This window comes from Melospiza melodia, chromosome 15 (genome assembly GCF_035770615.1).
Source record: "Melospiza melodia melodia isolate bMelMel2 chromosome 15, bMelMel2.pri, whole genome shotgun sequence".
In the NCBI taxonomy this organism is placed as follows: Eukaryota; Metazoa; Chordata; class Aves; order Passeriformes; family Passerellidae; genus Melospiza; species Melospiza melodia.
In genome coordinates this window covers 6,399,950-6,417,691 of record NC_086208.1, presented here as the reverse complement: position 1 = coordinate 6,417,691, position 17,742 = coordinate 6,399,950, and the positions used below count along the sequence as shown (strand labels likewise).

Below are 17,742 nucleotides of genomic sequence, written 5' to 3'. Positions count from 1 at the left end.
AAGCTGTGGTTTTGATTCTAGAGTATGCAACAATCTGTTATTACATAGGTCTGTTATTTTGGAACCCAGCTGGACAGGGTCTCAAAGATCTGCTGAAGGTGACCCCAAGTGAACGGGGGAATTCATCCAGACAATCTCCAGAGATCCATTTGTTCTGTGACTTACAACTGCAGCTCATGTTTTCTCTCAGATTTCCCCTACTGAGCAGGAAAAGCTTACCTTTGCATCCAAAAAACCACCACCTTGCCCTGAGATCTTGCCAAAATCCCTCATGTATATTGTACTTCAGCATAAATACACATAACAATTACATTTTCATACCACAGGATCTCAGCAATTTGTGATCATTCCATGCAAATTACCACATAATACCAAACAACAAAACAGTTCTACTTCCATTTTTAGTTTAAGTGCCTCCAATTAGGCAATAAAATTAATTCTAAAGTTTCTGAAACCACACCAGACTGGCTGATGGAACTTCACCCACAGTTCATCCAGACAGTAAGTCAGAACCATCTCTGCTGGGTACCATGTATGTTCTAACTCCTATGGGTTTTATCACCAATGCTTTTCTGTACCAAAACCAGCCAGCACTGCTTTCCCAGCTGTTTGGACTTTATCTTAAACATCATAATATTTCGTATTTTTCTTTAAATGACAGACAAAAATAGAACAACTTCTAGGTCCATTTTTTAAAGACTTCTTGATTTCCATGTGTACAATGTTTTTGAAAAGTAACTCCGTTAAGGGACACAATCTAGTAAGTGAACAAAAACCCCTCTCCAAAATACAATCTCTGAGGCTTCACCATTTCTGGGCAGTGTTCATGTTTTTCAAGGCTTTAGTTTGACTATTATAAGACAATTAACTACATGGTAGAAGGCAGTGTAAAAGAAGCCTGAAGAAAAAAATTGTTCCTGGAAAAAGGAAAGAAACACAGTTTTTGTTCTGACAAGAAATTCTCTCCTTTCCTGTGCTGTAGTACACAGAGCAGGACCTACAGGACATGCATGGACACATACCCTAAATACCTGGCATGCCTTCCCCACCCTCCCAGCAGGAAGGCAGCCCTGCAGCTCATGAGCTCATGCACAGCCCCGCAGCTCTAATTCCTAACACACTCTGGATAAGGAGCAGAGCACAGCTCAGGATGCTGAATTTCCCTTTGCATCTGCACACCTGCACATCCAGGCTAGAGGGGCTCCCACAGACACATCTCCATCCTGTTCCTGAAACTTTCTACCCAGCAGTTCACCTGAGATTATTTCCATGGATTCTTATTAATTGTATTCAATTTATATCCTACTTGATTCTGTGAAAGTTGAAGACCAAAAACCTTTGCATCCTAAGGATAAATATTCTTTATGCCACAGAAATCTTGATCAATGAAGTTAAAAGAATATTAACTTTTTTTTTTTAATTACTTCCTATGTCCCAAAATATCTTGCTGACCCTTCTGTGCCTGCTTATTTGCACCAGCCCTGGGCTGGGATGTCTAACATTTGGGAAGGTCACCCCACTGCAGAACAGCTTCCTGTGCTATGGACTGATTAAAGACACAGACTGTGTTACATGAACTGTGGCCAAAGGCCAGTAAGGTACACTAATGCAATTACTGCCTTTACTGAGGTCTCACTATGTGGGATATAAGTGCAGGGGCCTCTTGGGAGGCAGACTTCCACAGAAAAGATTACCATGAATAATCCTAGAAAAAGGTCTTTCAGGAAACAACATATTACTTATTTGTTCTCCTGCCAACTGTCTCAAAAACTGACAAGAGGCAATAGTCTCAGAAACAACGGGCCTGACTGCAATTCACAGAAAAAGAAATACAGAAGAATGAGTTCACAGCCAAACAGGAACATTAATAAAGTATCCCTTTGATAATAGCAGGACATGCCTATAATACCCATGTTTTCACAACCACTTGAATCTTATCTCAAGAGATCCAATATCCCAGGCAGTAGAAAAATCCTTTTGAAACTTGGATTTGCTCTTAACAACACAGCCTTTTCTTCTTTGAAAACCTAACACCTGCTCTCCAATGTGTATTTGTAATTCAGGCCCCTGTCCTGGTGGTTCTGCTGTAACAGAGAGCAGAGGGATCGCCTCTGGCATGTACAAGAATATCAATCTTGCTAATATGATTAGAAGCAGCTGTGAAGACAAATGTATACAGATTTTAAGCTGTCTGTGGTGTAGGTGCATGTACCAGCTGCCAACATACACAAATCCTCAGGCCATCGTCTTTTCCCTGCAGTTGATGCCCGTGCTAACTGGATATAGAACATGTGCTGCTTTCACTTGGCCTTCCAAATTCAATATCCAGCACTAACTGTGACCAATGGCCAATATAAACAGGTAGTCTGATCAGCAAAATTTCCACTTTCATGTGAATGCAATAAATATTTCAATAAGCAATAACTATTTATTGAAATGTCAGACCAAATTATTGCAAATTGCAATAATTTAGTGAATTATTCAATAATTTAAATGCTGCAATAAACACCTTAATATATATTGCAGTATAGTTTCATAAATCATAAACTGACCAACATCCAGAATATATTATATGTGCTATACAAACATGCAGCACCTCCTTCATATACAAACACTACACAAGCTTGCATACACATAATTCCTCAATTAAATGGTGGGGAGGGATTTACCAGTGCATAAATAAGACTAACTGCTTAGGTTTAGACACATGGTTTTTAAATCTGTTTGTGCACATTTCAGTGAACTGAAAAATATATTTCAGTTCTAACTACTGCTAACTGTTTGTCCCTTTGTAAACACTCCTGTCATGAAAATGAATCTCAAATGAAAAGATTTATTAGAGGCAGACTTCATCACAAATAATATCAACATGTAAGAATAAAAGTAAAAATTAATTTGTGTGAACAGTTTTGCCTGCATGCATTAGGCAGCATCCACAGAACTTGACAAGTCAAATAGCCTGATTTTGAATTTCAAAATATTTTTTAAGGCCTTGACCATACTTGTTTTATGATTTGAATTTTGCAGGTCTTCATTGTCAACCCATCACTCCTATTATTTCATTTGGAATGCAACACATGTTATCCCCAAGGACTGAAGTAATTTTCATGGCAGTAGCAGCAAAAATACAGAATTACTGCTACTGTTGGATAAGGCCAGAACAGTGTGTATCAGAAACAGGGCCAAAAGCAATCCTGTATTAAAAGAGCATTGCTATCCCCAAAATTTCCTGCAGAACAATGCGAAATGGGAGCTGGAGATTGAGATCTTGCCCCGGGCTGTGCAGTGAGGGCAGGCATAGCTTCACGTACAGCACCAGGATCCCATTTCCTCTGTCTCAGCCTGCAGGGCTGGTGCCAAGCATGTTTACTGATGAATTCCCCATGCTCTGCAGCAGGCTGCACATGAACAAGATTTTCAACCTAAACACAACCCACTAAAACTTCATACAGCTGAGGTTTGCTCTCCTCATAGAATGCTCTAAGAAATGTCATATTTTGCTGTAATTGTAAACCGGGTAATGGTGAAATGCACTTGGGCTGGGCTGCACAGACATGCAGGAAGCTGAGCCTGCCCAATTTACCTGAGGGAATGAGCAACACATTGCACATTAGCTCCAGGATTGCCTTTGGATTTGAAACAGGGAGGACTAAGGGATTGTCCATATAAAAGAAGGATAAATCACAGAGAATAAGGAGGGAAGAAATTCAATATACCCAGAAAAAAATAATCCTTATTGCTCTGCAGTATCAGATCTAACCTGGATCTAACCTACATGGTGCTAGAAAATCAACACTCACCCAAAAAAAAGCTTATAAACAGTCACTACAGAAAGGTTTTTTTAAAGTCTCAGACTCAGTTAATCTTTTCATAAACAATGAAAGAAAAAAACTAGACTTTCCTTCCAATTATTTTTAAGCTAAACATATATGGTATAAGTGACAGTGATGCATAAACATCTGAAAATACTGTAACTACCCAATAAAAGATTAAGAATGTTCACTAAAGCTGATATGGGTTTTGGATTAAGATCAAAATAAAACCCTCAAAACGAAGCCCAGAACCTAACTAATTAAAAGAAAAAGCAAACACTTGACAGCAAGATTGTTAAATAATTGAAAACCCTCTCAAGGAGAATTAAGACCTTTTAAACTCAGAATACCAAGTTCTAAACACATAATGAAACTAAAGCTAGACAAATTAGGCTAATCAGCATGTCTTTTTTTACTCTTTTCCCTACTATGTTCTGTATGTTCACTGAGATAAAATCACTGGGTTTTATTCTCTGTGTTTGGCTGCTGAGATTCAGGTTTGATTAATGGACAAACACTGGAGTCATGTTCTCTGTCAGGCTCTTGGAACTCCATGGCAACTGCTCCAACTGCTGCTCCCGGGGTGAGAAACAGCAGCCCTGTGGCAGCAGCTCAGGGAGCAGATCATCCTCTCAAACAGCCTTGGGCTAAGGGCAAGCAGGGTTTAAAGAGGATCTTCCTTTGGATGCAGCTTTAACTGCTACAGTCAGTCCCAGCTGGAGCTGGCCCAGAAGAGCCAGGCACCCACCTGAATCAAACTCCATCATCTACACCACAACTGAATTTGTCAGTCTGAGTGCAGACAGATGTAACCATGCTGTATAAAACCCAGGAATGGGAAACTGGCTGGTATTTCTGCTTTCCCCTGACAGTTTCTGTTCAGCATCAGGCTTTTCTTCTATTCAAATGACTTGGCCACATGCAAGAATCTCTTTGATATATTGTATTTCATACATTGTATTTTCAGCATATTTTCCAATCTAGTTACAAACATAGTGGAGTCATTCAACTAATATTTTTCCTATTTTTTCAAAATTTTTAATTTCATCAAAACTGAAATATTTCCTCACAATATGTTTGTTTTGCTGAAAATGAAGACAGGGATGTCAAAATAATTTTCACTTTCTTGTTTCACTTCAAACCTGAAACACCTTATAACGCTGAAAATTAAAATGCTTTTACATCCTAATAATATCACAATTATATATATATATATATATATATATATATATATATATATACACACATCTAAGACTTCACAATACTGATCCCAAATAATGTGATACTTAAAAATGTTTTGTATTCCTGGAACCTTTTCCCATCTTCAGTTTTGGTTCATTTTGGAATGAACATAAGTAGTCAAAATGTTAACACTGCAACAACAGAATGCAACCCTCTCCCTAAGACACACAGAGCAGACAAACAATAAGTTACATTACAACTCACGCCAATTTTTACATAAACAATGACCTGTTGTTTGTTTCAGGATGCTTCGGCTCTTGTCAGTAATGTTAAAGCACCTGATGTGCATTAGAGAAAACCCATGAGATATAGAGGGCATTTGAAACAGAATTTTACACAGAAAGATTCACTAACTTTCTCACTGCGGCATAGGAAACCTGTGCAAGCCTGAAATGCAGTTGTGCATCCCACCCTGCCTTCCCTGGGGATCCCAGTCCCAGTGCCTTGTGCCACATTCCCACCAGTCCACTCCCAGCTCAGGGCCAGCAGCACTGTCTGCCTTTCACCAGATCTGCATTTGGTGCATTATTTATAATTTTACTGCTTCAGTTGATCAAAGTAATGGACTAGATGTTGACTTTTCAGATGTTTTGGCAGCATAGTTGGAGGAACTTGAAATTATTAAGCAGATATTCTGTGCCATAACTGGGAGCTTGTCTTGCTCTAATGAGATGCAGTATTTGTTACAATGAAGGAAATTGCTTGTGGATTTGCTATAATGCATTTTACATACATAGGGTTACATTTATACTGGAGCAATGCAAAGAAAATACAGTAAAAATCTACATTACTTTTCAGATCTAATGATGTCACCAGACTCATATTATTACATCTGAAAAAAGATCAAGCTCAACTTTTTGAGGTCTGTTTCTGTTTTTATACTTGATATTCACCTCAGTGGTGAAATGGGTCCAAACAGTTAGCTCTTTGTGATCTCTCTCCAGAGGAATCACTGTACTATTGCAGCAGAACCAACCAGAGTAGGCTGCACCTCAGTGTTTTTAGGCCTCTGACCAAAATTATGCAGAAGCAGATCTCCTCCCTTTGTAGATATATGAGCAAATTTAATGCACAGTTTCTCTGGCTCTTTCAAATTCAATTTTAAATTTGTGGTGTTTGGATTTAAATTCAGAGTTACATAGTGCAATATGGAAACTAAATTAACAAATTCACAAGTTGACTAGGTGGACAAATGCCAGAGATTTGTATCAATCTGGGTGTAAGAGTGAGGACTGATCCAAAAAAACATTAACAAGAATTGTCTGTCCTTTGTAAAAGACCTCAAACTGTGGCTTAGATATTTATTATGCACCACACTTATAAAACTTCCAAGATGTCTAATGGAAACAGAGCACAATAGAAGCCAGTTCTGCTTTTCATTTTATATACTACCACTGGGAATCTCTTTCTTCTGATGTTCATCCATATTATAAGTTTTTTCTTCACAGTGGGTAAAAGTTTCCTTGCCTTGAAAATAGCAATTCATCACAGCAAGAAGGAATATTGAGCATATATAAATGCCAGTCCAACTACTTATACTGTCTAAATTGGCAAAATCTTTTTAATTCCCTTCATAACACTCAGCACTACCAAGTAACTCCATCAAAACACTACCAGAACACTCCAGAGACACAGAAATGCCAATATTTAATTAATAAGGTACAACAGGCACCCACATGCATACTAATATGCAGCCTCATTTTTCTAGCAAACAGTAACACCAGTGAGAGCTCTGAACTCTGCTCCCTTGAAAGCCTGTGAGATGAAGTTGGAAATTGTCAATCTGAGGGCTCTTAAAGGAATGCCACATTAAAAAATACACTGCAATCCTTAATCCTTTTGAACCCTCTGTAGAAGGTTATCTTTACAACATCTCATCCCGTCCCCCTCTTAAAATCCTGCACAGTCACTTCAAATTAAGCCTGGCTCAGTGTATAAATCACAAACTGACCAACATATAGAATACATTATATGTGCTATCCAAACATGCAGCACCTCCTTCATATACAAACACTGCACAAGCTTGCATACACATAATTCCTCAATTAAATGGTGGGGAGGGATTTGCCACAGGCACCAAGCTTGGCTTTCCTACACACAAACCATCAAACCTTCTCCTACAGCCAACAGACAGTGGATTTATCAGAACAGGAGAGGCTTAAGCAAACAACTTTACCTTGTGTTGTCCCAGGCCAGAGCAGGGACAGCAGCAGCTGCACATTTCAGGAACCTGCAGGCAGGGCTGAGCCTGCAGCAGTGAGGGGTGCTGGGACAGCCCCCACAGCAGCCTGGAAATGGCTGCCCCTGTGATCAGAGCCACACCTGGGGCAGCCTGGATCTCTCCCTTTGGGCAAAATCTGCTCATGATTTAAGTGCCCTACACCATTGTCAATGTCAAATACCACCAAGCCACCAACGAAGAAAACACAGCAGCAACAGCCTGGCCAGATCTGAAACCCAAAAAATTCCAGACTCCAGCAGGCTCCCTAAAATTTTCAACCAGCCACAATTTCTGACTTGTGACCTCGCACCACACTGCTGTTGGTAACTATGACCAAAGGCTTTGGCCACACTTTAGACTGACCCAAAACTTAGTTTCAAAACTGAGAAGTATTTAGAATGCTAAACAGGTAAAATCCACAAATTTTAGTGGAACCAGAACTATATATCTACCCTATTATATATCTACCCTTTTAGTATACGTAGCTGCTAACTTCTGAAACCCATATTATGCCATGGAAATTATATTAAGAAAATAGAATTTTACACCTAAACCTTCTGGAAAGTGCAAGTTCAACTACTGACAGTATGCATAATGAATTCTTGAGTACACAAATGGAAACTGTGAACACAAATGTTTAGATTCACATTTGACTCTCTCTGAAGTTATTGCTTTTTTTCATATTAGCTGAGACTGGAACGGGCTCAAAATGAACAAACTGTAAGTGAAAAGTATCTTAATATGCAATTCTTTCAATATAGTGTAACATACTCAGAAGAAATCAGTCCTCCAAAGGAGATGGGAAAGTCTCTGTTTACTAAGACCCCTTTTATAGTTCATGTCTCCATTTCTCCATTACTTCAGTGCTTGGAGATTTTTAGAACTAGAAATTCTACACACTAGAAATACATGTACTATTTTCCCTTTTTAGGACAATTGTCAGTACTTTAAAAGTTCAGTAGAATAAATGTTTCATTTCTAGTCACCATTTTAATTACTCAGGAACACAGTCTGTAAAACAAAAGACAAACATGTTTTGAGGAGGGGTAAAGAAGGAAAGTACTTTGGTCTCTGAGATGATCCTAAAGCCCTTCTTTGTGTACCTGTAACTTGTTGACAGAATGAAAGAAGAGTCTGAATCCCATGTTTGTGTCACTTTTTTCTGAGTCCCTGCTCACACACCCACCCAAGAGAACCATGCCCAACTCAGCTCCCTGAACCTTTGAGCAGAGTGGAAGCTGCAGGTGCACTCTTTGAACTCATCATTTTTCAAAGAAACTGAAAATTTCTAGCGAGTTCCTGAGCCTCCATGGAATTATGTGCATACCAATTCTCTGAAAACAAAGAAATCTGGATATTATCAGCATGCAACAAAGTTTTTCAGGATCAGACTTCAGTTCTGTTCACTTTTTTAGTTACATGTGGAATTTTCTTCTAAATTACCTCATTCAAAAGCCATTGGAGTGAATGGGAAAAACTCATGCTGACCTGAACAATTCTTATACCATTAGGACCTATAAAAAGTTATATTTATATTGCTTTTCTTTAACTTCAGCAGCAACCTGACTGGGAGCTCTGCAGCCTGCTACACACACAGCACCACATTAGGACAATTGCTCTTGGCTGGAATAGATAAATGTGAAAGCTTTACTGAAATCAAACACATGGAAAATACTATGAAACTATTGAAAACCTTTTGAAATGCATAATTGAATCAACAAAAACCATTTCCACACATTAACTGAAAAAAGATAGCGTATTCACTTGATTTTTAAAACAGCAAATTGTAAAAGAAATGTGCTGAATTGTACAAGGAATGTGTTGAATAAATATTTCATGCATTTAACAACAAAAATGGAACATGTCTTGATAATCCTTTGCTTAACTGTTGCCCTGTTTATTCAATACTCCCCAAAGTTAATGCAAAACATGTTAAAATGATTACACAGTCCTGACCTTGCAGCTCCATTTTATTCTCCAGATTATTTCATAAATTTGGGAGAGAGGGCAGTATCACTGGGGTTCATGCAAGCAGAGCACACCTGCAGAACACTGTGACCCCCAAGCTTCCTCCCATTCTTGTCATCATGCTATAAGGAATGGCTGTGCAGATCTGCCTGACAAGGACTCCTAGGACTACAGACATGGAACTCATACAAAATAATTTCCTTGTGAAGCTGTAAAATACATCTGCTCAGAGCATCTGATCCTGCACGGCTCTGCTACAAAAGGAATCTATAACCAAACAGAACAGACTTGGGAGAATTCAGACTAAGAATCATTTTTTATATCCCCAGAGGTGTAGGAGTAAGGACAGAATACCTTCTTTTCATTGGTGTTTTACTATACGGAATTCAAGGGAAGTTAAAATGTTGATTGAACAGCAAAGAAATTTTTTGAATGAAATTTTGCCTCTGAAGCTTAATGGAGGACTTTTCCCATGGACAACAGGAGTCAGTAGACAATACCAGCAAACAAGACTAAAGCACCCCAAAGCTCAGCACTCATTATGCAGCAACCATCCACTGCAGAGTGGGAGAAATAACACAGTCAACATCTTAATTTGTCCCCATTCTCTCCCTTATCTTGTGAAATGGAGATTCCAAAAGAGTTTTTTAATCCTTCCAGTGGGTAAGACTGTAGGTTGCCACATAACCTTTGGGAGAACTGACAGAAAAGAGATAATGCTGATTGTCTTTATTTTTTATTCATATATGGCAGAGGTTTTGCTGCTGAGAAAGCTGTGCTTGGTCCAAAGAAGAGGGCTGAGAAAAGATGGAGACAAACCCCCTGGAATTGCCAGGGCAGGTTAAATTCTCAGTGTACATTAATTTAAAGCAACCTTGCTCAATGGTGATTTTCACTCCTGGAAAATCACATCCATAACCACATCCTCAATCTCCAATAGGCCTCTGTTTCCAGGGTATTCTCTTGCCCACCTTTACAGAACTCAGCCTCTCCCCAAATCAAAGGGATCCAAATCCTCAGCTGTGCACTTGCAGCAAGCTTTAGGCTGCTCTGCAGAGCCACTGGACACAAGGAAGCTATGTAAGAAGCACAGACAGATAAGGACTGGTACAGGCTGATTACATGAGCTCATTTATTGTTGACTCATGTAGCCCCATTTATTGCAGACTTTGCCTGACAATCAAGTCAGACATTGACAAAGTTGTGCTGAAGCTACATAGTGCTTAATGCCAATAGCTTGTGTTTTGTGGATCAAAGCATTCCATTGATTCCATTTTATGGGGTGGAGGTCTTTGGTTTTAATTAATTTCCGAATATTGGATGTCTGCATCTTGTTTCAAGGGACACTAATAGATAAAACAGACAAATTTTATCAAGGTATCTGCACCACTCACTGCTACACATGCTTTGCAAATAACAAATCTTCCTTCTGCATTCTGTTCTAGCCTAGGAATCTTCAGTAACACACAATCTGGATACAATTTTGTTGCTACATCTGAGCCTGAAAGCCACATCTGTCCTTAACTTTCTGTTCCAACCAAAAGAACTAAAAAGTGTGCTTTGAAATGAGAGCTTCATTCTTCCTGGGACATTTCCCCAACTCACAATTAATGCAACTGGACAGGTCAGATACTCTAAAATACACCAGTAAATATTTGTCACCTGGACACAGAGGGCAGTGTCTCCCTACAGGCTACATTTATCTAAGGCCTGTAAGAATAGGACAGATATGACCTGTCTGCTTTCTCTCGCTTTCCTGCCTTACAAATACATTCTGTTTAGACAGTTTATCTTCCATTGCACTTCAAAGTGTTTTGAATTTACAGCTGAATGACAACATTTGATGGATGAAATTTCCCATTTTCCTAAAGGCACTAACAACCATTTCCCATTCTTGAGGCTCATCCAGGTGTCCATCTATAAACACTCATTTCTTGCTCTCACCACTCTTTAACCCATTTTCCCCTCCAAATAGCAAGTAGAAAAGTGAGGAAATTAAAGTATGCACAATGAATTAAAACATTACATGTGTTGGATGTGATTTACTACAGGGAAATTGAACTACAGGTTCATTTCAGTCACCAGAGTATGGTGGGCCCTGCTTAAAACAGTACACTTAAAAATACATATGCATTATTAATTATTATAACAAACTCCAGAATCAAAGGTAAATGCCAGGCTCTACTATCACTAAGCTTCTTACAAATGCAAGTCAAAATATGTATATTAATAAAATGATACAGAAAGAATAACTATAAAAGGTAAGTTGCCATGTGGAAGCACTAGGTTTCCATATACATAAATATCTCAGCAATTTTTTTTATTAAAGGCTTCTATAGAAGTAGTTACATATTTCAGTAATACACAGGATATTTACAATTTCCAGGTCAAGCTCAACACAACAGATGTTCAGGAAGCAGATTTATAGATGAAGTCAAAGAAATGCCTCAGCTACTTTACCACAACCATACTTATAAAAATGCAAACTTCCATGTGCTTTCTCTTGTGATCCATTCACAAACCAGCAATAAATAAAGGGGAAACCAGGGACATAGTATAAGTGAACTTCTTGTTCTGCATTTGAATGAATTCTAGTCTCATAAGTGAGCAATATTTCAAAAACATTTCAGTTAAAAGTGAAATAGGATGTTCAGTAATGTGTGGAAAATGGATATTTCACTGCCTCACAAAGGATTTCCACTGAGTCTGAAGGAAATCAGAGATCATATTCCATCAGAATTCAAGAGGGATTTTATGCCTATAGTGCCTAAGCTCAGTAATTACAGGTATGTGCTTCAGGATGTCTTGTATCTATCATTATGGAATCAGGCACTATTTAAGTTGTAACTAATCATTAGAAATAAACACTATCTACTTATTACATTTCAAGTCTCCCAAAACTGTCTGATGCCTCATTGATGAATCTGTCTGCCTACAGCATTTCACATAAAACAAGAGAAGCAAAATCAAATTGTTTTAGGAAATAAAGTGCATGAAATTAAAGGACATGCACTGTAAAGAACAACTAGCCACAGACTGGAATAGAAACAATCAGAAATTTCTAACAGGTGGAGGCAAAAGAGAAGCAGAGAAGTGTGGTCTGCTGCAATGAGAAATGAAGACTTCAAGCAGCTGCCTCATTGAATATAATAACTTGCAGCTGGGTGAACCTCAGCACAGCTGGGTTATTTCTAGAGATACTGTGTATAGATTCCCAGTATATACGCATATATACATATATAGTTGCAAGATATATGTATATCTGTATGCTCACTAACTAGAAGTAAGTTACTTGAGAAAGTATAAATAAAACAGTAAGATGACTTCTTGTCCTCTGGGTCAAAACATTAGGCTGTCCAAGAATGGCACACAAGCTGGGAGAATGCAGCTCAGCACAGCCTCTCCTGAGCCCCAAGGAGCTGGCAGTGACAAATCAGGGAAGGCCAAGCATTCACAAACTGGGACTCAGATATCTTTGGGTCTCAAGGACTGCACTGCCAAGGATCACAGGCACTCAGGAAACACACACCAGGCCCCACCTTCCTGACCATACACAACAATCAATTCTCTGAGTACTCTAAACTGAAGTTCCACTTCCAGTTAGCATAAACAGATGACACAAATGTTAGATTTCTCCATATATATCAAGCTACACAGTGTTTCTAGAATGGTTTGGTACCAAGATGTAATGAACGCCAGCAACAGACACTGAATGAACCCTTGCTCTAATAATGTGCATATAAACAATATCTATCTATAATTTGTTTATAAACATATCTTACAATTCTAAGAGGAGAAAAAAAAACCCCACACTAAACCACCAAATACAAGCATAATATATTCAGGCTTGGCCTTGGAACAGCTTTCTGCTGTTCCACCGCTAAATGGAAAATACTCCACAAGCATCTTATTGACAAGACTTTAGAAATTAATAAATACTTTCCTCTCGAGCCCTTATACCCTTATGGTCTGCACAAAGTCCAGGCAACTGAGCCACAACCTCCCAAGCCTAAAACATCAGCACAGCAGCTCTGTGTCTAGAGCTGATGGTCCAGGATCCATCCACCAGCAGCTTCTGCATTGCCCTGGTAACTGCACTCCCCAAACCTCCTCTCTGACTCCTGGCTACTCCAAGTGCTTGATGCTACATGCACCTCACAGCACTGGACCAGGATTTTTAAGAGATCTTAGGTTTTATTTCCATTTTATAATTACTTAAATCATATTAATCAGACCTCATTCAGTGTCTTCAGTGTCATCAATTGCCAGCAGACTCGAGAATTTTCTTAGCAACTTTAACATCTTGTACAGCACACCACAACAATCTTGAGTTGGGCCACTACATTTTGATCTGTTAGAAGCTATTTTGTCATTCAAAACAAGTGACAACTGTTGTTAAAAATCCAGCAAGCAAAAACCACAAATCAATAAATGCAGCAGCTTTGCATCACTCTTCAGTCTCCATCTTAATACCCAAACTGAATCATACTAAATCTTAAATACCTCTTGTCTGACACAAAGTATTGAAGTTGCAGAATTTACTAGACACTGGTGGAAGCTATAAATTTCATTTTCTTCAGAGCTTATATTTATCCCAGCTGTAGCAGGCAGACATCTCTAGCTAGAAGTCAGGTTACTAGAAGGTACTTTAGGACAAAAGTGAACTGATAAATGATTTAACAACATGTACAGATTTACCTGTACAGTGAGTACTCCTCTGAACACAGCACAGGCTTCAGAGATGGAGTATTGACCTGAGTGTCATTTTAGAGAAAAGCGTCCCCATTGAAGTTCAGCATAAAAACCACACTGACAAAATATCCTTCCATTCATTCAGTGCTTGGATTCTGATACATTTCAAGTAAAGAGAAGCCAGCTGAAACTGCCTCCCGGCCTGTCACAAGGCTGGGTGCTGATTCCTGGCCCTGTAAGCCTCTTTTGCCCCGGCTGATTTTCAGTCACTCTTTGTGGTGCCCATCAGTAGTCAGGTCTGGCAACAACAACACTGGGGGACACTGGGGACACATTTTTCCCCCCACAGAAAATGCAGCAGTGACATCAGTGCCATTTGACACACCCTGCGTTCAGCTACAGGAATTTTCATTCCAGCTGAAACTCAGCCTGACTCCGACTCTGCTTCCCGGAGCAACGCGGTGTTCCAGGCTCTGTAAAAATCCCTGTCTCAGCACCAAGCACAACAGGGAGGGCACAGCAGCAAGCCAGGCCTGGCAGTCAGAAGGAAGGAATGGTAGAAAGGCTGCCAGGCCTTGCAGAGCTCCTGCTGCCTGCCAGAGCCCGCTGTGCCCGGAGCAGGCGAAGGCGCAGCACCCGGAGCACCCAGCGGGGACGGGGCCGCTCCGGGAAGGGACGGAGCCGCTGAGGGGACGGACGGGGCCGCTCCGGGAAAGGGACGGGGCCGCTCCGGGAAAGGGACGGAGCCGCTGAGGGGACGGACGGGGCCCCTCCGGGAAAGGGACGGGGCCGCTCCGGGAAGGGACGGAGCCGCTGAGGGGACGGACGGGGCCCCTCCGGGAAAGGGACGGAGTCGCTGAAGGGACGGGACGGGGCCGCTCCGTTCCCGCTCCGCGCAGCCCTCCGGCCTCCAGGCCTGGCTGCCAGCAGCAGCCCTTCAGCTGCTCCCGAGATCTGAGCGCGGCTCTGCTCCTAGAAACTCGGCTGGCTTCATGCAGCACTTGGAGCCAAAGACATCTTGACTCTACCGAGTGGAACTGAATCAAGTGTACAGACAGCGCTGGGAAGATCCCCGAGCCACGTCCCCGCTCCTGCTATTGCCTCCAGAGCCAACATGCAGCCAGCCCCAACACAAGCCACAGCTGCTCATGTAAAATCACACACACTGGGAACAGCCAGCATTCCTGGGCAGTAAATGGCCTGCAGTCACCTGAAAGGGGAGCTCTGAAACTAGAGCTGATTTATTTACAACAAAAATCAAACCAAAATATCATTTGGAGGCTATGCTTGGTCAAGCATGCATTTTAGAAAACTTTCCATTAAAAGTTCATTGTAAAATAACAAAACAAACAAAAAATTTAACATAATTATTTCAATTTAAACTTAACATTTGCATTACTTTGAGGGAAAAGCCCCAATAACTGTTAGGATCATGTCTGACTTTCAGTGGACCGAGCTCTGATTTGCAGAACTCTATTTTTCTCAAAGAAAACGAAATTGCTCAAATGCAGTATTTTTCTCTTGACTTAGGAAGAAAAAAGCCAAGCCCCCAAAGAACACATTTTTAGCTCTTTCAAGTTTTACACACTTGGGGGGCAGCCCTGACTGGTCACCATTCTGCAGAGCAACCAGGCCAGTAAAGCCCAAAGTCCCTGCAGAGAGCAGAGCTCACAGTGCCTGTGCCTGCACAGGGGTAACTCTACCAGCTGGAACAGAAACCCAGGCTGGCTGGGACTGCTGCTTAAAAGGCTGTTTATTACACATACCTGGCTGACATTTTCAAACAGAAGTCAAAGCAAGAGGGTCTGCAGCTAACTGGGATTTTTTGCAGTTGTTGATTTGGGAATACTGTATTTGATGATGAATTCTGGATTTACGAGACTATCCAGGTATCCTCCTGAAGACAAAATATCAGGCACAGGTTCTCCTAAGAGGACTTTATTCCATATTTAACCTTACTATTTCTGACAAAAAAGTCTGCAGCTGTCCCCCTCCTTTCAACAAATGCAGCCATTTTTCACTAAGAGTGACTCCTGTGGCTACATCCCCACTGTTACCCTTTTCAGATCACCAACAGGTTCTCTCTTTTCAATAGATTGCTTTATCCAGCCATCAAAAGGTTATGAATTTTTCATCACAATTGAAAATGAAAGTTAACTGAACTTAATATTTCAAATTAAAAGAGTTCAATTATCAGTATGATTAAAACATTAATTATTTCTTTAAACTTCCTTACAGGTGTTATGGTTACATCACTGTGGTGTTTTCCCTCTGCCACAACTGGATCCTTCTTCTCAAATCCTGCCCTTAAAGTCATCATGTGCTATTGATTCTCACACACAAACTAGGTTCTTTCATTAAATACTCTACATTCATAGGGTTTATAGTCCTTCTAATATGACTTTTTTAATAAAGACAAAAGTTTCTGTTGGAGCGGCAGCGGATAAAATGGGTTAGAAATGCAGCTGCACCAATCTGAACAAGGGAGAAATAAAAATATGTGTATTTTTTAAAAACAACAATAATCACACTTAACTCACCAGCAAGACAGTGCTGTGAATTACAGTTTAACTGCCCTTCTTGATCCAGTATAAACATTAGGAGCAAGCTGTGCTATGCAGGAGAGGGAAAAAGAAATTATCATGGCACGTTCTAGATCCCCTGATTCATCCTTCTTGGCAAAAGATGGAGTGAGTCAAAGCTGCTGTGTAGGAAGCAAGGAGAGGGAGGTGGGCTGAGCTGCCTCAGCACTGGCTGGGTCCTCTCAGCTGGGCTTTGAAAAGGGCTGCATCAAAGCTAATACATCATAACTCTTCAGGGCCACCTTTAGAAGCAGTGCTGCCTGCAGAATGTGCCTTCAGCTGTGGGCTTGCTGGGGCACCTGGCTCCCTGCTCTGCCTGAATGCATGGTACAGAGTGCCAGAGTTGTGCCAGAGCTCTGAAACTTCCTTTTCACAAAGCCAAACGTGGCCTTAACTAGAAACAGCATACACTGAATGCTCATAATCGGAGATAAAAAGGTGCAGCTCTGCCACTCCTCACTTTGCCCACAGTAGATAAGAGCAGCATTGAGACATTAGAAACAATCATTATCAGATCTACCTGGGTGTCAGATATAAACCTACCTTCATCTGCACTGACTCATGTCCAGCTGTAAAAATAGGCAACATCAGCTGTGGATCAAAGCTGCCTGATGGCTCTCACTAAGTAAAAATCACATCTGCCTTTCCAAAACACAATCTGTATAATAATGCAAAACCAAGTTGTTTTCCCTTACCTTCTGCAAAAGGTTCCCATTCATAAAATCGACCCATAAATGGCTTGTTATTGTATGATGCACACTGTACCTCTCTAATATTCCTGCTGCTTTCAGGACACATCTGTTTAGATTAAAAAAAAAAAAAAAAGTAGCATTATAATCAACAGCAAAGTTATTTTTGCCTTCCTATTAATGAACTTTAGAAGGTTAGTGAAGGCATTGCAAAATTCTAATCCAGATGAATAATATAAACATCAGGAGACCTCTTAAAAACAGGTAACAAGCTGTGCTGTTAAGTAACAGTATCAAAAGTGCCTGTTGAAGAAAATTAATTTGAGAAGTTAACGGAGCAACAGTTCTATTTAAAAAAAAAACAAATTAAAGCTTCTATTGAGCTGTCATTTTCCTCAGCAACAGCACAACACTTCAAGATAAATTCAATATTAGATTAGAATTACTTCCTTTTCACAACAGCTTCACATATTTCATTATTAATGTTTTGGGCTCAGATTCAACAGAGTTGAAACACTCAATGTGCATGCTTCCAT

General features: G+C 40.2%; 1 protein-coding gene across 2 annotated transcripts in view; it reads right to left on the bottom strand.

Annotated features, from left to right (window-relative positions):
- The window catches only part of THSD4 (thrombospondin type 1 domain containing 4), a 232,051-nt gene that overhangs the window by 147,693 nt on the left and 66,616 nt on the right, over positions 1-17,742 (bottom strand). For both annotated transcript variants that reach the window (XM_063169561.1, XM_063169562.1), the window contains exon 6: positions 17,213-17,315. In XM_063169561.1, the coding sequence (XP_063025631.1) occupies positions 17,213-17,315 (103 nt within the window). The remainder of the gene's footprint in view (positions 1-17,212; positions 17,316-17,742) is intronic.